The sequence below is a fragment of the Girardinichthys multiradiatus genome, chromosome 24 (assembly GCF_021462225.1).
Source record: "Girardinichthys multiradiatus isolate DD_20200921_A chromosome 24, DD_fGirMul_XY1, whole genome shotgun sequence".
In the NCBI taxonomy this organism is placed as follows: domain Eukaryota; kingdom Metazoa; phylum Chordata; class Actinopteri; order Cyprinodontiformes; family Goodeidae; genus Girardinichthys; species Girardinichthys multiradiatus.
The window spans coordinates 10,592,552-10,616,944 of record NC_061816.1 but is presented as its reverse complement, the minus strand read 5'-3'; the positions used below and the strand labels follow the sequence as shown (position 1 = coordinate 10,616,944).

The 24,393-nt window shown below is 39.5% G+C and overlaps 1 protein-coding gene across 8 annotated transcripts in view; it reads left to right on the top strand.

Annotated features, from left to right (window-relative positions):
* The window catches only part of atp11a (ATPase phospholipid transporting 11A), a 78,894-nt gene that overhangs the window by 48,277 nt on the left and 6,224 nt on the right, over window positions 1-24,393 (top strand). For 6 of the 8 annotated variants that reach the window (XM_047355440.1, XM_047355439.1, XM_047355437.1 and 3 more), the window contains exons 11-30: window positions 2,137-2,287; window positions 2,370-2,567; window positions 2,735-2,848; window positions 6,489-6,548; window positions 6,646-6,812; window positions 6,914-6,985; window positions 8,138-8,211; window positions 8,308-8,411; window positions 9,472-9,653; window positions 10,228-10,479; window positions 11,926-12,103; window positions 12,214-12,316; window positions 14,409-14,554; window positions 14,847-14,906; window positions 14,996-15,123; window positions 15,699-15,834; window positions 17,477-17,500; window positions 20,360-20,425; window positions 20,556-20,659; window positions 20,744-20,909. In XM_047355440.1, coding sequence (XP_047211396.1) covers window positions 2,137-2,287; window positions 2,370-2,567; window positions 2,735-2,848; window positions 6,489-6,548; window positions 6,646-6,812; window positions 6,914-6,985; window positions 8,138-8,211; window positions 8,308-8,411; window positions 9,472-9,653; window positions 10,228-10,479; window positions 11,926-12,103; window positions 12,214-12,316; window positions 14,409-14,554; window positions 14,847-14,906; window positions 14,996-15,123; window positions 15,699-15,834; window positions 17,477-17,500; window positions 20,360-20,425; window positions 20,556-20,659; window positions 20,744-20,909 — 2,485 coding nt within the window. The remainder of the gene's footprint in view (window positions 1-2,136; window positions 2,288-2,369; window positions 2,568-2,734; window positions 2,849-6,488; window positions 6,549-6,645; window positions 6,813-6,913; window positions 6,986-8,137; window positions 8,212-8,307; window positions 8,412-9,471; window positions 9,654-10,227; window positions 10,480-11,925; window positions 12,104-12,213; window positions 12,317-14,408; window positions 14,555-14,846; window positions 14,907-14,995; window positions 15,124-15,698; window positions 15,835-17,476; window positions 17,501-20,359; window positions 20,426-20,555; window positions 20,660-20,743; window positions 20,910-24,393) is intronic. The other 2 variants (XM_047355438.1, XM_047355444.1) reach the window with 1 other exon arrangement.

Sequence of the window (24,393 nt, the reverse complement as noted above, 5' to 3'; positions counted from 1 at the left end):
CTCTCTCCTCTTACATTTTTAATTTTAGAAATAAGCTTTTTTTTTTTTTGAGATCTGTCTGACATTTTTTATCCAAGCTCCGGTCTTATCAATTGCAGAAAACTTTTATCACAATGGATTAGATAATCGTCTGATTTATTTTTGAATGCCTTTCCTTCCATCCATCTGTTCACATCTCAGATCTTCATTTATTTACTGACTGCTGGTTTGTGTGTTTCTGTGGCTCGCTGCAGTGACTCAATCTATTTTTTCCATCTGGGATTGATGGAGTCTTCTGTCCAGATGGCTTGCTCAAATGACTGACTGTAGGTGGATTTTATTAGCAGTTTGTTACTATGCGACGATTTACTTCATTGGCATTTGTCTTCCTTTACCAGAGTTAACTCGGCTCAACATAAATATTTTTTTGCCAGCACAATGTCTTTTTCTTTAAACAAAGCCTGTGTTCTATCTGCACTTGTCTGACTGTAGCTGTGAATCCCGTAGTTATTTCTTCATTTAATTGCAGTTTTGTATGTAAAGAATTATAAATAAAACATGAAAAGAATGTGACCAATTCAGAGAGTTACATAAATTAATTTAGCACAATGTCTTTTTCTTTAAACAAAGCCTGTGTTTTTTCTGGGAATCATTTATGTACATCACTTTATCACATTATAAAGATTAATTAGACACAGAGCAATGTTTTAAAGCCTTTATTTTTGTTAATAATGAGGATTTTCCACTTACAGCTAATGAAAACCCAAAATGTAAGATTAGAATATTATATTGGTCTTTACAACACACCAAAAGCCTGCACATCAGACGCTGAAAAGCAGCTCGCTAAGTTGAAAGCAGACAACCAGACTCTCATTGTTTTGGGGGATTTTAACAGCGCAGTCCCCTCAAATGAACTACCCAAATAGTAGCAGTGTGGAAAGTTCCCCTTGTCCATTAATACCTACTCGACTCTACATGGTTCGGGTCATTACCATTATGTCGTCATAGCAAGCATTGTAAGCGTAGTTACTAATGGAAAACCCTAACCACAGAGTAGAGCCCAGTCGAGCCGTGCTAAGTAGGTAGTGGAAAAGGTGCTAAACAAACTAGATTACTGTTACGAAGTCTTAAAAGAAGCATAACACGCAGTTCCTTGTGCAGCTTTAGGACGTCCTGCAGCATCTCAAGAACTACAACCTTCCACAGGAGCTGCTTGTCATCTTCTACACTGCCAATATTCAGTCTGTCCTGTGTCCGACCATCACTGTGTTGTTTGACTCATCCACAGGACAGGATAGGTCCAAACTGTTGGTGTGGACCAAGGAAGTGCCAGCTCCAAATATGACTCCTTCAAGCTACACAAAAATTTTCCAGCTGCCTACATAACGATCCGAATGCCTTCTGGAGAAAAGTTATTTGGTCATTAGGGACAAAGATTCAGCTGTTAAGAAGCATGTTTGGATGAAGGAAACCAAATAACACTCTTACAACTGTCATGCATAGTGGTGGTAGCATCATGCTGAGAGATGCTGGTCCATTGCACAAACTGCATTGTTGAACTTCACTTTAAATCAACTGCTAATTAAAAAGAAAAAAATGGCTTGTTCCAACAAGGCACTGATCACAAACGCATAGTAAAACTGGTTGTGGAACGGATAAAGCAAGCTAACATTAACATTACAGAACAACCATCCAGAAGCTCAGACCTCAACCCTGTAGAAAATGTGTGCATTCTGTTTAAAAGCTGGTTCTCTGCCATGAAACCTACAAGTTTATCCCAGGAAGAAGATTTTCTTAAATGCTTGAGTTCATCAACAACTTTTAACACCAGGGATCATCAAGATGTTTCTTGGCAAATTTGAGATGGGCCTTTATGTTCTTTTTGGTCAGCAGTGGTTCAGATATTGTTCTGGATTCTTCTGTGAGTTTGTCTTACCAAAATTACACAGTTTAGTCTGATTTAAAAATGTTGTAGGATAAATACCTTTTTTATGGCATTGTATATGTAATGTTGATGTTTTGTAGGGCAGAAAACAGTCCACCATAAAATCGGAAAACAGAACATTTTGGACTGGCATTCACCTCCATAATGAGTGCATGTAAACTTCCCCCTGAACAGCAAATATCTCACCAGGTGCTCATTGTCTCCACCTGCAGGTCAATGAATGCCTACCTGGTGGTCTACCTGTGCATCCTCATCAGCAAGGCTGTCATCAACACGGCGCTGAAGTATGTGTGGCAAGCCGACCCTAACAAAGACGAGCCGTGGTACAACGAGAAGACTGAGACTGAGAGGCAAAGACACATTGTGAGTCTTCAACAAACTGCCTCTAAATCTGGTTTCCAAATATACTTTATCCTTTGTTTACATTCTGTCGCTCTCTCTATAGCTGATCAGGGCATTCACAGACTTCTTAGCCTTCATGGTGCTTTTCAACTACATCATCCCCGTCTCTATGTACGTCACCGTGGAGATGCAGAAGTTCTTGGGCTCCTATTTTATGATGTGGGATGATGAGATGTTTGATGAAGAGCTGGGGGAGAGAGCTGTGGTCAACACGTCGGACCTTAATGAGGAACTGGGACAGGTATCACTAGGAAATCCACCCTGCTTTGTGCGGACTGTTGATTGAAGAGTTGTTACTTTATTTGCAGAGAAGTAAAGATGGAAACATAATTAATGTCTTAAGAAATCAGTGCCAGACTTTCGCTAATAATATTATTATATTTACAGAACACATCTTGCTTTTTCCAGGTGGAGTATGTATTCACAGACAAGACGGGGACTCTGACCGAGAACAACATGGAGTTTATAGAGTGCTGTGTGGATGGAAATGTTTACGTACCTCATGTCATCTGTAATGGACAGGTAATACTGAAATGGACCAAGATGGTTATTATTGGGGCCTGCCATAGCAATGCATAGGAGAGCAGTGCATTGCATGGAGGCACCTATTACTATGCACCTCTAAACTGGACTCTTTATATCTTTATTTTTCTTCCGCCTCCGTTAATGCGGCCCGAACCGCTGCGTGCACCCCCACAATATATACATCAAAACGACCGGCTCGGTCCCGTGAGGTGTGCTATTACTTTTATTGGCATTTCGAGTTACCATGGCGACGTAATTAACAAAAAACCACCCCCCAAAATCCCCATAGGAATGAATGGAGTCAGGGGCGAAGGAATCCTCAAAATTCACTGTTTTTGAGGCTCTACTGTATCGCCATACTTTCACCTAGAAAAACAGTTTGACTTTCAGTTTGTAGGAAAATCCGCCGGCTCTTCAGAAGTGAAAACGGTTTGTTGATAACTGCTACGGTTTCTCTAAAATTAGACTCCAAGCGACACAAAGTTTGCAAGAAAATCACACTCTTAACAGTGGAGATGGCAGTTACTAGAGTGTAAAAAGAGGGGATTTTTTCAGGAAAAATGAGTTTCAACTGGCCCTCACGGCCACAAATTTCGCTCTACAGCCACAATTTTCGGTCAGTTTGTAGTGCCGGGCCTCTGCTTTCACACAATAATTTCCAAAATTGTTCTAAGTCTCATAGTTTTCTGTCAAACACCCCTCAATCGCCAAGAGTCAGTAGATTTCTGTAGGCCTTCTCCCATGTATTTTCAATGAGAGCTTGACCTGTAATCCATGAGTGACACCATTTATTTCCATAATCATATTTTATACTGTGAATGACATAGAGCTATGAAAATATCCATGATTGGGGACAAAGGATAGCTGTCGCCCACAGTTTAAAAAATTTTCAAATACCATGTACGGATTCCGAGATATTAGACTTTGTTCGGGAGCATGTTCAGGCATTTTTGCCTTTTTCTCCATTTTCCCTCTCTTTTCACCCAGTGTTGTGTCTTTATTATTATATTTTCAAAAATAAAGGATGAATATTAATGTTCCCCTGTCCGTTCAGATAAAAACGGTCCAACAATGACATCTATCGCCCCTACGGTTTCAGAGTTATGGCCAGTCGTTCGGGAGCATGCGCCTCCATGTTATAAAGCCTAGACCAGGGGAGACAGAGAGAGAGGTGCTGCGTGAGTGAGAAACAGCAGGTGTCAAGTTACACTGACGCTCTTTGCTGATTGGCTGATTCATTCCTCACTGTTCTATTTATAGCTCTGTGTATCTCCTACTGTATATGTCTGGATGTGATTCTGTCTTTCTTTCTGCCTCTCTGTGTCTCACACTGGGACACACACCACATCACACACACACCACACACACCACATCACACCACACACACACCACACACACACACCACATCACACCACACACACAGACACACACCACCACACATGCATAGATTACTATCTTTCTGAGGACTTTGCATTGACTTTCATTGATTTTCATTCATTTCTATGGCTTAAACCTGACCCGACCTCTAACCCTTTGTCCATCTTCATAGGAGGCAACTACATGGCGGCCATGTTGTGTGGGGAACTTAAACAGCATGTACTGCTGTTCCAACACCCAGACAACAGTGATTGACCCTAAAGGGCAATTTCTTTCATCAGCCCTCCATGCTTACTAATGATTATTTAAAGCTTATAATAACATACAGAATGGTTTTACAATAGCAAGCAGGTTCTATATAACTAATAGAAATAACCCAGACCTGAAAGGACAACCATGCTTGATTTTCAAAATAAGACAAAACATGCTCTACAAAATAAAAGTCTTTAATCAATAGATGATTGCAGGAGTGGGCTTCACACTACTGTTGGAGCTCCCCCAGTGATGGGAATGGGACTATGCTGGTCCTTTGAAACAGGCTTACTGAAACTTCCAAAATAAAAGCCCACACCTTCTATAGTTACTATGAATTTTGTGAGCTGACAAGTGCATAGAAAATGATTTTTAAATAGCAAGCGGGTTCTATTTAACTAATGGAAATAACCCATACCTGAAAGTACAACCATGCTGGACTTTCAAAATAAGACAAAACATGCTCTACAAAATAAAAGCCTTTGCATTTTAAACAATAGATCATTTCAGGAATGGGCTTGACACTAATGTTGGAGCTCACCCAGTGTTGCCCATTTAAAATAAGGCTTACTGAAAATTTCAAAATAAAAGCCTCAGTCTTCCAGAGTTACTACTAATTTTTTAAACTGACAATAGCATAGACAATGATTTTAAAATAGCAAGCAGGTTCTATATAACTAATCGAACTAACCCAGACCTGAAAGGACAACCATGCAGGACATTCAAAATAACACCTAGACATACTTTAAAAAATAAAAGTATTTGTATTTCATACAGCGATAATTGCAGCATTGGTCTTAACACTACTGCTGGGACTCAGTGATGGAAATTGGTCTACTTTATCCTTTCAAAAGATAAGCCTCAACATTCCTTAGTTGGGGCTTGCCATAGCAGTAGAGGGATAGGAATGAATGGGCTTGCTTCACTGCTCCCAGTGATATTGCAAAAAGTCACGTATTATTATCCACATCTAAACTGGATATATTTATAGGGCTTGCCATGGCAATGCACGGAGGCATAAGCTTAACTCGGCCACAGTTTGGCTCTGGTGCCAGAAGCACGCACCAAGAGGCAGGCCCCGTCTAAATTTCTTCCGAAATTTTCTAGTTTGAATTCTTATTCACAGAAAGCTTGGCAGACTATCTTTAATCCCATTGATCTAACCATAATTTGTGTTTATTAGAAGTAATTCACGATGTGAGGGACCCAACTGTAAAATTTAGAGGGCTTGTGTTATCAGTGCTACTTAGGTGCATGAGGAAGTTATTACTTGACAAGCAGCAAGATGAAACATTTATTTTATTAAATTAAAGTTGATTGAAATATAAACCTGATTAACTTTAGTTGCTCTAATATTTAGAGTCCATAGTAGATGCTTAGTAGTTGGGAAAAGTAACACAGAAAAGAAAGATGAAGGGTGCGGTTATCCTTGTTGCTTGTGTGCCTTTTTTACCATACTTTTCCCTTCCACTTAACTTTCCATTACAATGCTTGCATACAGAGGTCTTAACAACAGCCTCTTTACTGACTTCACCTGCTTGTAGAGGATGTCATTAACTGTCTACTTCCAAGTACACCGACTGTGTAGAAAATAACTTTGCCATAAGATATTTTTTGTGGACTAAAATTATTTGTATGTTGGTTGTAATTAATATTCTACCTTTCCGAGAAACTGTTTTTCATTAGCTGTACGTCATAATCATTGAAATGAACAGAAATGAATGCTTGAAATACATCACTGTGTGAAAAGAATCTATATAATAGGAGTTTTCCTTCTTGACACTCAAATACTGAAATAAATGAACTTTTCGTTGATATTCTAATATATTCAGATTCAGCTGTAAATCTTTTAGATATCCGGTTATTTTTATTTTGCTAGGATGTTGCTTAAAGATGGCTTCCCTGTAGAGATTTTGATGAAATGTATTATGATATAATCATGATGATATAATGATATCATGACATATAGCGTGAATATTTACTAAACTTGCTTCCATGTTATTGCCAGGTGATGCCTGGTTCTGAAGGTATCGATATGATCGACATATCACCGGGGCCGGATGCCAGGGTGAGTGTATCTCCTCTCTGACGGTCTGAGGATGTGTGTGTGTGTGTGTGTGTGTGTGTGTTTGTATAAGTGTAACACCCCTGCTCGTACACAACAGGAGCATGAGGAGCTGTTTTTCCGCGCGTTGTGTTTGTGCCACACAGTCCAGGTGAAAGAGGAGGAGACAGTAGATGGGATCAAACATGGCATCCACCAGGGCAAGTCCTCCTCTTTTTACATCTCCTCCTCGCCAGATGAGGTGGCGCTGGTGGAGGGCATGAAGAGGTGGGGCAGATAAACACATGAAATAATTGAGATTTTTCTCTTTTTTCCCCCCCCTGAACCCACTTAGTCACTCACTCTTGGTAAAATGCTCTGTGCTGCAGACTTGGTTTCACCTATCTGCGACTCAAGGACGGTCAGATGGAGATCTTAAACAGGGAGGATGAAATAGAGAGGTGAGTATGACCCTATATACACCATTAATAAACACAAAACAGAATACCACATCTGGGTTATTTTTCAGTTTTAATGTGTGAGCAAATTTCTATACTCTCATAGTTCATGTGATAATTTAGCAATGCGTCAAAATGTATAATATCTCACGTTATGCACATTCATCCTTTAGAAGAACTATCTGCTTGTTTTTCCACATGCTTTCCACTATGTGCTAACTGTAGCCTCAGTTTCCTGTTCCTGTCTGAGAGGAGTGGCACCTGATTTTGCTGCTTTAGGCTATTTGCTTTTTTTAGAGATGGTCCTAAGATCTGGACTCACTCTGTGGCTGGAGCACTTTTTGTGCAGGATTTGCAACTTCGACTGTGCCAAATTTTCTTTTTATTCAATGGCTGCATCATTATCCTTTTCTATAGTTTAAAGTGAAGGGGAAATGTTTCCATTTTACTACTGTCAGCTTCTATATACCATATCATATGAATACAGAGATATATGTAAAACCAGCACAAACACAATAGACACTGATCCTGCCCTCACATGGGAATCTAGAGACTCTTTCTGCATGATTTACCATATTTTTGTCTTTATAGTCACTTATTTGCACAATGATCACCTGCACTGTTGTATTGCTTGCATCTTATACTGCTCTATACTTACTCTCACTCACTTAAAACTGTGCACATATATTTATATTATATTGAAGATATGTTTATACTGTTTAATTTGTATTGTATTGCACCGACTACGCCAAAACAAATTCCTTGTATGTCCAAAAACGTACTTGGCAATAAAGCTTTTCTGATTCTGATTCTGATTTTACAGAAACCCTTCTCTGTTAACGTAAGGCATTTAATGTCCCACATTTAGCAGCACCGAGTTAAGGTCCTCAGATTAAAAACAGGCCAGTTTAGTTAAAAGGTAACAGAAAATAGTTGGGCTTATATGCTTGTGTTTTCACAACATCTGGCAACAGTACCAGTTTCATAAACAACCTGCATTCCAGCTGTGATGACAAGATTGCTTTGCATAACTCTTGACATTTAGTCCATGGAAAGCATCCATGTTTGAGGTTACTAAAGTAGATTTTAAAGATTTCTATTGACGCTTAGCAATGTTAGCTGCAGTATTATTTTTCTCTGTGTTTTTAATCCCAGGTTTGAGCTGCTAGAAGTTTTGACTTTTGACTCAGTGAGACGGCGGATGAGCGTCATTGTCAGGTTCAGCACAGGTAACACACCTGAAACTACATAAATATGCTGTGTATTTTTATGCTTTTGTGTTTATTCTCTGACTCCGTTTGTATTTTTGCCATTTTTGTGAGCAGGTGAGCTGTATCTGTTCTGTAAAGGAGCCGATTCCTCCATCTTCCCCAGAGTTATCTCAGGAAAGGTGGAGCAGGTCAAAGCACGGGTGGAGCATAATGCAGTGGTGAGAGAACATCCACATTTTCTCAGAAAGCCTGAGAATAACACAAAGACCTTTTCATTGACAGCATTTTTGAGCTTGAAAGCTTGTACAGCTTCGGTGGTTTCCACTGTTACAGATCATGACCCCAGTTTCCAAGGCTACCACAGGAGGTTGATCAGTGAAGCATGACCTTCATTAATCAGATTTTCTCTCTAAATCTTATGCAATTTTGTTCTAGAGGTTTGTGACTTAGTTTTACGAAATGTAAAAGATCCAAAGGGGGATGAATACTTTTGCAAATTACTGTTTATTGTAAACATCTTACCTTTTATACAGTCTGTAAGCTTAAAACATGAAAATTGTATGCTCACATTTATCAGTAGGTTAATTATACAGAAAGTTGAAATAGGGCTGAAACAATTAATCAGGTTAATTAATTATTAAAATGTCAACTAATTTAATAATGTAATAATCGTTGACTGGAGTATACGGACTCTAAAACATGCCGTTTGCTGAAAGAACAACCCACTCAGAGCAGTAATTAGGCCAAAACTGTATTTTGCCCTTTGCATTTAAGATGACAAACCTTCCTTGTCTGTAAAAATGCTCTATTCAGAACTCAAGTGGCATAGCTTTAGCTTCACCTGGTTCATACTAAAATTATTAATTTATTTATCGAAAAAATAGTCTACAGATTAATTGATTAGGAAAATAATCCTTAGGTGCAGCCCTAGTCTGAAACTATTAACTAAAGATGAAATAAATATTGTCTCAGAATGTCTCAAAACAGGTTGCTTTAAAATCAGGTGTGACTGTTTGAGAGTGATGTTTAAGGTCAGTGTGTCTGTTCAGCTGAAATAGATCAAGAGGGTTAAAGTAGCAGTAAAAAGCAGGTCATTAAGACCTTCCTCTTGCTCTCTGTGTGGTTGCAGCAGCAGAACCAGTGAGCCTAGAACAGTAAGGCCTGCTGGTGCCCACACACTGCACAGTGTTACTCAGGGATGACACTGAACGCCTTCATGTTGCTATTTGCATAAAGCAATGTTTAAACTCTTCCCCTCTATGGTTCTGTTTCCTTTAGGAGGGCCTGAGGACTCTTTGTGTTGCTTATCGGCCTCTGAGTGCTGAGCAGTACGAGCAGGTGTGCCACCTCCTGACGAGGGCAAAGTTGGAATTTCAGGACCAGGACAAGTTGGTGGCCGAGGCGTATGACCTGATCGAGAGAGACCTCATCCTGCTGGGGGCCACTGCTGTAGAGGACAGGTAGAAAATCTGTTTGAAGAACTTTTTGTGTGTCAACGTTAAAACTGACACACTAGAATAGCCCCATATCCCGAATCGGTGTGCTCCAGTGATGATGAAGGGGTGCCCTAGTTTTGAAGAGAGTAGCTGCTCAGCTCTCCAAATGCACGTGCAGCAGAAGCAATCCCACCGAAAACTTTAAGGGAACTGCAGGTTGACTCACCCTACATATATTCTGGAAAGCTTCCCCTCATCATCACACCTTCACCTTCGTATTTCACAGTGTGTGTTCAGAGTGATGCTCAGTGTTACTTTCCAACGCACATTGCATTTGACATGTTGCTTAGTTCAGTTCAGTTTAGGTCTAATTTGTCCAGAACACCTTCTTCCATGCTGTGTCCCCTACATGACGTGTGGAACACTGAAACTGGATTTCCTTTGGCTTTCTACTAACAAAGGCTTTCTTATTGCTACTCACTAATCAAGGACAAATTGGCCTGTTGATTGTTCCTGTATATGTTTCTGTAATTGCTGCATTGAAAAACAGATGAAGCCCTCTCTGGGCTTTTTTTTTATACATCTGCTTCTTCCACAGACTACAGGATAAAGCCGCAGATACCATAGAGTCTCTCCACAAGGCGGGTATGAAGGTGTGGGTTCTGACTGGAGACAAGATGGAGACAGCGGCTGCAACGTGCTACGCCAGTAAGCTGTTTCGCCGCAGCACCCAGATCCTGGAGCTTACCACCAAGCGGACGGAGGAGCAGAGCCTCCACGATGTCCTGTTTGAGCTGAGCAGGACGGTCCTCAGGCATTATGGAGGCATGTCCCGCGACACCTCTTCTGGGTGTGTGTTTGTGACTACAAATGATCTGGTTAAAATGTATTTTTAAAAATACTGTTGGTAAGCTATGTTACACTTTATTAATGAACATACTGTTTCCCTCACCGTCTGGCCATAAAACTCTACGCTTTTCCTGTTTAGGTCAGTTAGGATTACCAGAGTAATTTCTATTTGCTAAATGCCAGGATAATGAAAGAGAGACTTTCTAAACTTCTAATAAGTAAAAAAAACAAAAACAAAAACACAGAACACAAACTGAGCACGTGTGGTGAGGAGACAATCTGCTAGTACTAAAATAGCTGAGTTTCAACACAAACAAAACCAAACTTCATAAAACGAAAAAATCTATAGATTATTTCATTCTAAATTACTTCTCTCTGCCCAAACCTAACCTCTCAGGTGAACCGTGCTGAGGAAAAGCTGTCCGGGTGACGAAGTTTGAAGAAAACATCACAGTGAACAAAGGGTTAACTTGTAGCTAACCTCCGTAGCTGTGGGGTGGGGCGGCTCGTTCTGTCGGCCGACCAAACTGCACGTTACTGCTGTAACCATGGTGATGCGGTCCCGTTGTCCTTCCTTCAGACCGGGAAAACTGCTCCACTCTGCGTCGTAGAGACAGGGTCTCTGCTGGGAACTCTCTGGAACACAGTTTGCTTCTGTAGACCTCAGAGAGAAAGTCAAGCCACGCTCGTACCTTAATTACCCCCGTTCATGAATGAATACCGGATACACAAACAGTAATTCATTCACTTGTGCATATGATCGCGTGATCTTATGACACTCTTGGAGCCAGTTTGAAGAGTTATGTCTGTTTGCCAGCAAAGAGACATTAGCGCGCCGTGTCCCTCCATCCAGCTCCGCAGGGGACCAGTGTGGAAGAGACAGGATGTAGCGAAAGCGGTCATTTTATTTGGACAGTGACGTCACGGGAGGTCTGCTGTTACCACTTTTCCTGGCTGTGCTGGAAGTAGGTTAATGAAATTTATTTTGAAAGTTCCAGAAACGTTCGTACCGGACATTCGTGTTGTAACCATGGCTGGGGTCCCAACAGAGGCAATTGGAGACACACTGGTGAATGTATTTTATGACCTCAAACACACAAGTTGGATTCATTCTTGAGTGCCATTTCCAGATGCTGAAGATGCCACCTTCATCTGTTCAGTCAATTGAATGCAAGCACACAAGTCACGATTATCCAGCCATCATACGGAGACGGGTTCTGTGTCCTAGAGATGGACCTATTTTAGTTTTAAATATGTGTATTAATCCTAAAGAGAAAGCAAAATAACTAGTGAAGTTGTTTTCTGAAGCTGGTAAGAGTCATTATCCTTCCGAAGTAACCTGGAGTAAAACAGTTCTAAGAAAGCACTTATATATAAGTACTTAAATAGAAACATAAAGAATGAAAATATGAGCTGGGCCAAAACTTTGCGTGTCTTGTTATTCCAGTTTATCGAGTGAATACACCGACTATGGCCTGATCATTGACGGAGCCACCCTCTCTGCTGTAATGAGGCCCAGCCAGGAGGAGTCAAACTCAGGGAATTACAAAGAGATCTTCCTGGAAATCTGTCGCAACTGCAGCGCAGTGCTCTGCTGTCGAATGGCTCCACTTCAGAAAGCACAGGTAGAAATTCTTTGAAAATCTGAATCGCCAAGCAGCTAAAGTAAAATATAAATCCACTTGGTGCAACTTCAATCATCGGTGCCATACTATTTGGTGTTCTTCATTTTTAGATCGTCAAGATGATCAAGGCGTCCAAAGAGCACCCAATAACTCTTGCCATTGGAGATGGTGCAAATGATGTCAGCATGATCCTGGAAGCCCATGTTGGCATTGGTTAGTGGTTTTTTTCAACAGAACCAAACCATGACTATACAATTGAACAATTAATGTTTGTATACTTCTTTCTTTTTATCGTTTACAACTTGTGTACCTTTTATTCTTTGGCATGTTTTTCATCTGTGAACATAAATTATTAGTTTTGATTTAGTTTGATTTAGGTATAAATGTGCTTTGATCTAAAGGTTGCACCAGTTGGGATTAAACCTTCCATTTTCTGATGATGGATTGATGGATTGAATAGTGTTCTGTAAGATATTCTGAAAAGCTTCCCCTCACCATCACACCTTCACCTTCGTATTTCACAGTGTGTGTTCAGAGTGATGCTCAGTGTTACTTTCCAACGCACATTGCATTTGACATGTTGCTTAGTTCAGTTCAGTTTAGGTCTAATTTGTCCAGAACACCTTCTTCCATGCTGTGTCCCCTACAAGACGTGTGGAACACTGAAACTGGATTTCTTTTGGCTTTTTACTAACAAAGGCTTTTTTATTGCTACTCATCCATATACCCCCTAAGTTGTGGATATCTGCAGCTCCTCAAGAGTTACCTTTGGCATCTTGGCTGCTTCCCCGATTAACGGCCAACTTACCCATCCTGTATATTTAGGTGAACAGCCATGCCTTGGTAGGTTAGCAGTGGTGCCATACTCTTTGCATACTCTTATTGCAATAGTTTTATAACTTAACCCTGCTTTAAACTTCTCCACAACTTCCTCCCTCAATTCCACAGTTTTGGACCTGCAACAGAGAAGGCTCTGTCACCTCGGAGCTTGGATCGTGTGCTTGGGGGTAGTAAAAACATCTGATCAGCTGACCTCAGAGAGCACTGTGGGACATAGGGCTGCAGCAGATCACAGAGATAGGGCAGGGGGTACAACTGTTGACATTTAAACACATACTAAAGGATTTTAAATGTATTTGGAAGTGAACCCGAAACAGAATGACTTCTGGCCTTATTCTCAATAAAATTATAAAGATCCAATTTCTGATGTTGACCAGGCAGTCAAGGAGAGGTGGGGTAGTGCCTGCACCGGTGTGCTTCAGAGAGAAGTAAATTTGACAATCATCAGCCTCCAGAGGGGGAGGTTCATTGAGATGAAGCAGTAAACCCAAAGTAGAAAAAAGAACTTGGGGGATGTTAGAGTTGGAAACAGTATCAGAAAAATATTTAGATCTATCAGCTTTTACAGCTTTCTGATAACAACAGCAACTCTCTTTCCGCCATTTTCGTTCCGCCCTCCTGTACTACCGTCTAATCGCTCGGATATAATCATTTAGCCTTGGGTTTGATCTGGTCTTTGAATGCCTAGTTTTCACTGAAGCCACATGGTCCAGAATATTTAAACAAACATAGTGAAGCTGGAGGCTTAGCTCCTCAGTGATGGACGAAACCGAGGGGCTGCTGGATCTCTTCAGACTTAAAAACCTCAGTAAAACGTGGAGCAATTTAAAGCCCGGAGGAGCCAAGCGGTTTACAGGGCCAACAGAGAGGAAAAAACTCAAATAAGACAGGCATGTGGTCTGAAAACACAGCATCACCAATTTCAAGATCAAAAACAGAAATATTTTGCGATTAAACCAAGTCTAGTGTATGCCCTGAGTGGGACCATTTACACACTGAGTTAAACCAAAAGAGTCCAACAAATCCAAAAAGTCCTTTGCCAAAGGCTTCTCATACAACAAACATGAATGTTTAAATCCCCGATGATTAAAACTGTGTCAGCTGCACTATGTTTAATGGCTTCTGAAGGTAGAACTGAATTTAATAAGAGGGATCAGAGTTGAGAGGCTGGATACAAATACTTGCACATTATTTTATTTGTCAACAATGTGAGAATTGTGCATCATTTTCCTGCCACTTGATAATATATTATCAAGTAAATTAATAGTGAATTAATTAGGTTTTGATTTGACCCATTTATTTTTTCATGTAAATTACCGTTATGAATCAGAGCTATTTAAATAAACACCACATCATTTTTAAGGGGTTCCCATTTCACCCATATAATTTAGCTCTACAGAGAAGCTTGGCTGATGCATTTAGCTATAAAGATAATGCATTTTGTTCTATATATGTTTCACTCTAGGTATTATGGGTAAGGAGGGTCGCCAGGCAGTAAGAAACAGTGACTACGCTATCCCAAAGTTTAAACACCTCAAAAAGATGCTGCTTGTTCATGGACACTATTACTACATACGCATCTCTGAACTCGTGCAATACTTCTTCTACAAGGTAATCCACCAGCCTACATCTCATGAACAGTGTTTGCATTATTCCAGAGACGGCAACTCCAGTTTGAGACTTTGAGTCAAGTTGCAAAAATAATTTGTGAGCAATTCTGCATTATTCTAGTATCGATTTAGTTTCACATGTAGGAAAACTCTTGTTCATGCACATTTTACCTCAGTTAATGCTTATAAAGCACATTTATATCTTGTTTGTAGTTGCAGTAAAATGATCCTGCCTGGCAGCAACTAAAAGTAATTTAATCACATAAACTTTCCTAAATTTGTTTTTTCCCCAGAATGTATGTTTCATCTTTCCCCAGTTCCTCTACCAGTTCTTCTGTGGCTTCTCACAACAGGTTGACAATGACAAAATGTTATAAATATTATAAGAAATTCAAAATGAAACTAAAATAAAAAGACCAGTGCTGCTGTGTTTTCTCAACAGCCGCTGTATGACACAGCCTACTTGACTCTCTACAACATCAGCTTCACATCGCTACCCATCCTCCTCTATAGCCTGATGGAGCAGCATATTAACATCGACATCCTAAAAAAAGAGCCGTCGCTCTATAGGTTGGTTGTTTGTTCTTTTTTTTTTTTAATAATTTAATAATAAGTCTAGATAAATCTGAAATAAACCTAAACTCAGCATGGATTAAGTTTGAGTTTACAGATTTGATTTTGTTTTTTAAAAAGATCAAGTCCTGAATTTCTGAAACATTAAGGTGTTTTTATTTTCATTCATTAATGGAAAAGGTTAGACAGGGCCTGGAAAGGTATTGGGTTTGCTGTACTCATTTTCCAGGTCTGGATATGTATAGAAGAGTAGTAGGAGAAAGTAGTAGCATGAGGACTAGTGGTCAGTGTGTCCTCCAGCATCCTAAACATATAATATCATAACTAGAGGGAAAGGCCAACATTAACCACTCCAACTGTAAGCTTTATCAAAAATAATAAAGGTATTGTAGCTAGTTACATGTTATAAAATTCAAATAATCAGACTGGTATTACGAAATCTGAGTGTGAAAAATGATGGAATAATACAATGGAAAGTATGTAGAAACACTATGAATTTCGATTGATATTCTGTTTTAATTCAAAATAAGCACTTTCACAATTGGAAACTGTAATCTTGCTTTCATCTTCAGAGATATCGCCAAGAACTCGTTGCTAACATGGCCCATCTTCACATACTGGACTGTCCTGGGCATATATGATGCTATTGTGATGTTCTTTGGTGCTTACTTCCTGTTTGACAACACCACCTTCACCAGCAATGGACAGGTAACGCTGATGCCTCTGTACAAGAGAACAGCTCTGCTTTCATCTTGGGGAGATCTTAATAATATCTGTCAATTTAGGACAACTAATGCCTGTCTAATTTTCCACTTTTGCCATTTTTAATTTGTCTGCAGCTCGTTTACAAGTAGTTATTTTGCTGCTTAGATCAAAGGTCATTTATGATTTTGTAACAGCATTGAAAATATCTGCTTATCGCTTATATTTCCCTGCCTTTTGGAGACACTTTAGGTTTGCTGTCAGTCGTCCCTTTTTGTTTCCTGTTTGTAAATTGAAGTACTAGTATAAAGTAATACTTTATAGTGTAATCATATACTATTTTGGCTAAAGCGTATTCAGTGGTACTCCACTCAATGTTGCTTCTATCTGTGCTATTCAGGACACCTAAGCAGTAGTTGTTTGTTGATGATCTATCAAGTTGTAACAACTGCTAACATTTAAGGCTCACTTTCTTAAATGAAGCCAGTTAATATTAACAGAGCTAAATATGATTTCTTCTGTGTCCATCTTACATTGCTGCTTAAAATAATAAAAAGCATGGGTGTAACAGCACATGTACAGGTGCCTCTCAATTAATGAAGATTAAAGAAAAGTAAATTTATTACATTAATTCAGTTAAAAAAGTGAAACTCATGTAGTATATAGATTCATTACACAAGGGTGATATATTTCAAGAGTTTATTTCTGTTAATGCAAATAAGCAAATGTTTTGGCACATACAATATTGGAAAGATTGCTGACCTGACAGTCACTGGCATGTTCCACAAAGGGGGTATGCCACAAATGTCATCACTGAAAAAGCTGGCAGTTCTGAGTGCTCCATGTGCATTCCTGGAAAGTTAAGTGGGAGAAAAAAATGTATCCATTTATACAGTTAACTGCATGGGCACACTATTTAGTAAGACCACATTTCAGTGTTTTTTGTTATTGGTCTTATGCAATTTGGACATTTTCTGAAAAACTGAATTTTTTGGTTTTCATTTAGCTTTAAGCCATAGTCATCTAAATGCACTGAAATAAAAACTTGAAATATGTCATTCTTTGTGTAATGAATCTATATTTATTTCACTTTTTAAAGAAATTACTGAAATAAATGGACTTACATTCTGATTTATTGAGATTTACTTGTAGTTTTTAATGTTCACCTTTTGCTGCTAGTAGACAAATCCTCCAGAGTAAAAAGATACATTTGTGTTTTCTGTATATCCTGAGGTTTATTTTCTGTTCCAAAGAAGTAAAAAGAAGGCTAACATTAGGTTTGTTTTCATGTAGTGCCTTACTAAAACGTGACTATCTGTAATGTTGCACATCTTATAAAATACAACTATAGTTAGGAATATCTGAGCGCGATTTAGTCAACTTTGTTCTTGTTTGCATTTAATGGACCACGGTATTGCTGCTTTTGCATCATCTTCTGTGTTACTTTTGAAGTATTTTTTGATTTTCATGATTTTTTTAACTGACTTATGTTGCTCAATTTCTCTAAATCTTTTATTTTTAATCTCATTTGGGTTTATGTTTTTCCTCATCTACAAAATTTATGCTTTCCTTCCTACCTCTTTCTTTTTCTTCTTATACTCTTACATTTGTGTTGCTTTTTCTTTTTGCTCCTCTTTCTTCCTCTCAGCTAATGACAACCAACACACAGATGGTAAGCCTCCCCCTGTCTCTCTGCCACCATGACATAGTTTCACCCTCCAGCTTCCTGTTTCTTCCCCATCTAACATATTGATAGAGACCACCATTCATTTGAATCTCATGTCTTTTCCTTTACGCTTGTAGACTTGCCAGTCGAAGGCTTCTGTGTTAACTTCATGGTAAATCACTGGATAAAAGAGAAACTTCCATTACATAGCATTTAGGATTTATCCATTTTTATATGTAAATCTTTCAGACATAATAGACGGCAGATAAAAGGTTAGTTGCTTAAGCAAAACTGCATTTAAGAGGCTAGTTGTAAAAAATAATAATAGCTGCTTTAAGTGAGGATGTTGTGACGGTGTTAACAGAAAAAGTGTGATGCTTTTGAAATGCTGGACCTTGGTCTTCTGGAGACATTTAGAAAGGTAGTTTGATGACTGATTATTTAGATGTATTTCATTTCCACATTAAAATGTTTCCATGCAGATGTTGAAGGTAGGGTTCAGAATTTTTAAATGAGGTTCTGTCAAAAACAGAACATAAGCAGGTGATATCTTTACCTGCAGAAGATGATGCGATTGGCCCCTCCATCCAGATTAGTTGGGCCTGAATTTCTGACGTGCTTAAAGTCACCCCAATTTCGAAAACCTCAGAGGTTTAACCAAATGCTATTTTATGAACCTTTAAGCTGTTGTCATGTTTGCATTGGACAATTACCAAAAGGAAACATGTCATTGTTATAACTTTATGGTTTGAACATTGCTCAGGCTTGTTTTTCATAATAGCACTATTCATACCCTGAAATTGAGCATGTGGGAAAGCATGAAAGAAAAACAAGCAAGCAACTGACTGCTAAGAATTCAGCCAAATGCTGCACAAAAGTGATGATGTTATATTTGGAAGGCCACGCTCCTCAGACTTTAATATCCAACCAAGACGAAGTAGTCTTTAGCTTGAATTTTAGTTCTTAAGTGAAGACGTAATTGTTTATTCACTGAGGAGGAGGAGGAGATTAGGAGAAGGTTGTTGGAGAACAGTAGCTTGGAGACCTAACAAACCAGCACCACACCACCACCACAGGAACTTAAAAGCCACCTTTGCTTATAGTACAATCAACTGCATGCAGGCTTTAATTTATATTTTGAGATTTCTGCTCCAGTTCTGACCGGCATTGTTACTGTCATGCCCACAGGCATCGACACTTCAATTTTTCTGAACAAATGTGTCAAATGAATACTTTATATTTGGCTGCCATGCACTGATTATACAAGTTTCACTTCTCTCTACATAATCAGTGTGTGGATTTCCTGTGGGGGTTGGACGCACTTCCATAATACAGTTCTCAAAGCATTATTCCGTCTGGCAAACCATTGAAACTCCATCTGTCCGTTTACTGTAAGTTTCCCCACAACATGTGGTCTGGCCCAGAAAAGTCATTTCATGTTAACACTACACATGACGATTGTAAGGAAAGTTAAGATACTCAGACAGCATCTATGGTCACATAATATCTGCTTCATTTGGCTCAGGCACACAGAGAAAAAAGATGCTATTGATAAAAGAAGATCTTTTATACCAATCCTGGGACAAAGCTGGTTTCCAACTAAGAGACTGTTGTGTCCTGCATAGATGATCTTTGAAGTAAAATTGCTCACTAATTTATTTAGCTACACCATTAAATGATTTTAAATAATACTTACTTTGAAAAATATTTGTACAAGTTCAGATTATATATTTCAAAACCCAACTCATTGTAAGCTATAAAAGCTAAATTAAAACATCTCCATGCAGATGTTTGCTTCAAGTACAATTTAAAGTTTCTTTTATAGAATAAGAAATATGCCCATTTTTTCCATCCATCAGTCATCAGATGACATACTCTTCACCTGAATATTGTTACCTGAGCACTCTGCCATCTGTTTGATTGATTGATTCCTTTCTAAATATGTGCTCCTAAAGACAGGTGCATCTCAATAAATTAGAACATCATTAAAACGCAAAAGAACATCTATCGCAATATTAAATCCAGAGTGATGAAAATGGTTTACCAAATCATCACATAATGTGGAAATTTCAAGCAACTTAGATTCTGTGCTTCACCACACTTTCTACAAACCATGATTTCTTTCTGTAAAGAGGGCTTTGGGCCACCCTGCAACAGTTCAGCCAGTTTTTAATTAGTTCAGGTAAGGCGTTTCTGATGTCTCTGGTTCAGGACTGGCTTAAATACAAGGTTGTAGCCCATTTCCTGGATACATCTGTGTGCTGTGGCTCTTGAAGCTCTGATTCCTACTGCAGTGCATGCCAAATATGAGCTTTGCCTCATAATCCTGTTGCATAACGTTTTTCTTCCACTCAACGTTTCATTGATATACTTTGATACAGCACTCTGTGAACAGAAGGTGACCTACCCTGATCTTTGAGGGGTCAGTGACTGTTTGTTTGCTGAACAACAGTCAAGTTAGCAGTCTTCACCATGATTGTATAGGCAATAACATGGTGGTAATACACAGTGTCTTTGTTAAAAATAGTTTTTATTAATAAATAATAACATTTTCTAAGAAGCTGATTTTTTAATTTTATTTAGCAGAAATAAATGTTTGAAACATATATAATTCTTTGTGTGATCAGATGTGATTTGTGTGAGTTTCATGTTTTGAATTAAAATGCTAAAACATATTTTTGATGATATGATTCTTTGGGATGCACCTGTATTTTGTAATTAATCGGCCATATTTCAACAAGTGGCATTTATAATGTAGACTTTCACACGTTATTTCATGGCATCATACTAACCCTTCATGTTATGAACTCTGATTTTAGAATAGCGACAATAACAGCTGCTGCTACTGTTGCGTTTTATTTGCAGATGTTTGGAAACTGGACATTTGGGACTCTGGTCTTCACTGTGCTTGTTTTCACTGTTACATTCAAGGTAACATCTTAACAACACTATAAACACCACAATCACCCTCAGTCACCCAGACGGGCTGATGAAACTGATACTGGCTTATTTAAATCTGTCTTTATAAGCAAGCATTTGCCTAATGTAATTTGTCTTTCAGTTGGCTCTTGATACTCATTACTGGACGTGGATCAATCATTTTGTCATCTGGGGCTCGCTTGTCTTCTTTGTTGTCTTCTCTCTGCTGTGGGGAGGAATTATTTGGTAAATAAAAAAACAAATATCATAAAATTTTGTTTTATAAATGCTTGTTGAGTTATTGTGTCTAAACTTATTCTTTTCCTCCAGGCCTTTCCTGAACTACCAGCGGATGTACTATGTGTTCATGCAGATACTGTCCAGCGGTCCGGCCTGGCTTAGCATTATCTTGCTGATCACGGCCAGTCTGCTGCCAGATGTGGTGAAGAAGGTGTTCTGGAGGGCGCTGTGGCCCACCACTACTGAACGCATACAGGTAGGTACATCCAGAAACCTTAACTGTGCTGTTTCAGTTATTTACTTATAAATCTCACTTGAAAGTACTTATTTAGTAGCATTAGTAGTATTTATCAAGTATTTAGTAATATTATACTCTTCATCGTCATCTTCCTCTTATCTGGGACTGGGTCGCGGGGGCAGCAGTATAAGCAGAGACGCTCAGACTTCCCTCTCCTCAGACACCTCCTCTAGCTCCTCTGGGGGGGCCCAGAGGTGTTCCCAGGTCGCACTGGAGGGACTCCCTGTGGAGGAAGCTCATTTAACCCGCTTTCTATCCGGGATCTCGTTCTTTCAGTCATGACTCAAAGTTCATGCTCATAGGTGAGGGTAGGAACGTAGACCGACCGGTAAATTCACCACAACGGACTTTCACAACCCTGCCGGAGTCCGACATGCAACAGGAACTGGTCCGACTTAATGCCAGCAATGCAAACCAAACTCTTGTTCCGCTTGTATAGAGACCGAATAAAAAAAGGGGCCCGTACTCCCTACCCACAGTGCACCATGAGGGACACGGTTCGAATGCCTTCTCCAGGTCTACAAAGCACATGTGGACCTTTTGTGCAAACTGCCATGAACCCACGAGCACCTTGTAGAGGGTGCAGAGCTGGTCCAGTGTTTCACGGCCGGGACGAAAACCACTCTGCTCCTCCTGAAGCCGAGGATTGACTATCAGCTAGACTCTCCTCTCCAACACCCTGACATTGTCCTTCCTAGGGAGGCTGAGGAGTGTGATACCCCTGTAGTTGGAACACACCCTCCTGTCCTCCTTCTTGTGAAGGAGCCGTAGACCTTAGCATTGACATGAGAGGTGGAGAACATGGTCCACCCGGTGATCAACGATTCCAACTCTTGAGTCCTCAGTCTCTGCTTCCAATAGGGAATGCATGACGGCAGGATTTAGGAGATCCTTAAAGTATTACTTCCACTGCTCCATAATGTACCCTGTCGAGGTCAGCAGCTCTCTACAGTCACTGTAAACAATGTTGGCAAAGCACTGCTTCCCTGTCCTGAGGACAGTTTGGCAAAATCACTTTGATGCCAACCGATATTCCTTCTCCATGGCCTCACCAAACACCTTCCAGGCCTGAGTTTTTGCTCTCGGACTCTGTCTCCAGCCTGACCCTGGATCCAGGAAAGATTCTCTGGCAGGTGGGAGTTAAACACGTCCCTAACCGAGGACTCGGCCAGACATTCCCAGCAGACCCTCACTAAATGCTTGGGCCTCCCAAGTCTGTCCAGCTTCCTCCTTTTCCAGCGGATCCAAGTCACCACCAGGTGGTGATCAGTGGACATCACAGCCACTGTCTTCAACCAAGTGTCCAAGACATGTGGCCGAAGGTGCAACTACTAAGTCAGTCATCTATCTCCAGAGTGTCCTGGTGCCACGTGCACTGATGAACACCCTTATGCTTAAACATAGCGATCTTTATGGACAATGTGTGACGGGCACCGAATACCAATAACCTAACACCACTCGGGTTTAGGTCGGGGAGGCCACACCCCTCCAGGTGTTGCTGTCACAGTATTATAATACACTCTAAAACAGTGTACACTGTACCATACAGTCTTGAAAACTCTGGAATTGACTCAGTATTTTCCAGTTCTGGACATAAAACAAGTACAGAAAAATATTTATTTACACCTAATTCAACATAATAAATAACTGAATTTATGAAAATCTATCTCATCCATCCATCCATCCCTCCATTCATTCATTCATTCATTTATTTATTTTGACTTGGAAATGTTTAGGAACCAAGAGTCATCATGAATATTCTTGGTGACATTGTTAGAACTCTATTAAGGTAATATTTAAATGTTGTCTGTTTTTGACACTTGGTTATTTTCACTAAAAACATTTTCTAATGTAGAACAGCCTCCATCCTCACCTGTAGTAACAAAAGATTTAGCAGGTTTAACTACAAACTACATATTACCTGTGATGACATGTTTAACCGATAAATGTGGCTGAGCAGATGTACGCTAGGTTGGGCTCTGCTTTGCTGGCTAGCAGCCTTTAAGCCTCTTCTTTTTGTGTGCAGTGCTCTTTTTACTCTTACAAAATATATTTTTAGCTGCTAACACTATAAATGTTTTATTAATGAAGAAAGAAGAATCGTGTGTCGCCACTTTACCGAGTCTGGATAAAAGTCCTCCTACCTTTCCATTGTGTGACCTCTAGTGCATTAAAAAGAGACGTTTGGAGACCTCTATTTCTTACGATTTACAATTTATATAAAGTTAATACAAAAAATTATGTTTCAAGTAAAAAAAAAAAAAAAAGAATTAGTAACAAATAGCTTAACATCCACTCACCTCTGGTGTAATTAAAAGTGAATAAACAAGACAAACAGAACCTAAAGACTGATGAACAAAAAACACTAACACGCAATAATCTGCATGCTAATTATCTAAAGGGGCCATTTTTATAGCTACAAAATGAATGTTGGAAAGACTACTAGGTATAGTAAGATGATTAAAAACCCAGGAACTACTCAAAGGAAAGATTGAATTGCCTAATTCTGATTTTGATTTAAATCAAAAAGGGGAAATTATAGATTGGAGATTGTAGATTGGTTTACAGTCTTCAGAACCACCTTGGAATCATCCAACTTCACAACCACCGGCACAGCTTCGACAGAACAAAACAGGGCGCCTTACTTGGTGCGATGAACTGTTTGAGCTGATAGGGATCTTGAGGTTAGTGGGAGCCAACATTCCTGTTCACACTGGCACAGGATTGCCAATAACACAAAGGGGGGATCTTTACTAGATACAGTAACTAGCTAAGCTAAGTTTAAGGACCGAAGAAAACAGTCTTGCAATAACTTGACACAAATAGAGACTGGCAGTGCCAGTCTGATTCTCGTAGTTGGCACAGGTTGGCAGTCTATGATTGACAGACTAGACAGCCAGAATAGTTAGCAAATTCACAAAGGAACAAAGAGCCTCATTGTTGGAGACATGTTCTGTGGTCTGATGAAACCAAAATTGACTTCTTTGGCCTTAACCAATGCTGTTACACTTTGAGGAAATGGACAATAACCAGAGGCACCACCAAAGAAAGTTTTCTTTGACTTCATCAGCTGAGCCATGAGGCCATTTGGAGTTATCTGCAGACCAGTTTACATCTCTCTGTAGGATGTGCCATTTAAAGTGGGAATAACTAGATTTTTATCAAGTGGCTTTGCTGATTTTACAGAAAAATTTGTTGATACATCCATCTCTAAAACTCAAGCTGATTCTTTTTCCCAAGTATTCCTAGTAGCTCCACTAATCTTCTGAGGCTGGCTGCATCGTGAAGACTTCATGTGTAGTATAGCTTCTCTTTGGACACTGAACCAATTTTTGCTTTCACTCTCTTAAAACTGATCATGCGACTTTTTAAAACACTGACCAACAAATTTGTAACTCTGCTTTTCCTTCTCACTCCTCCCTTCCACCTGCTGGTTTCTGCC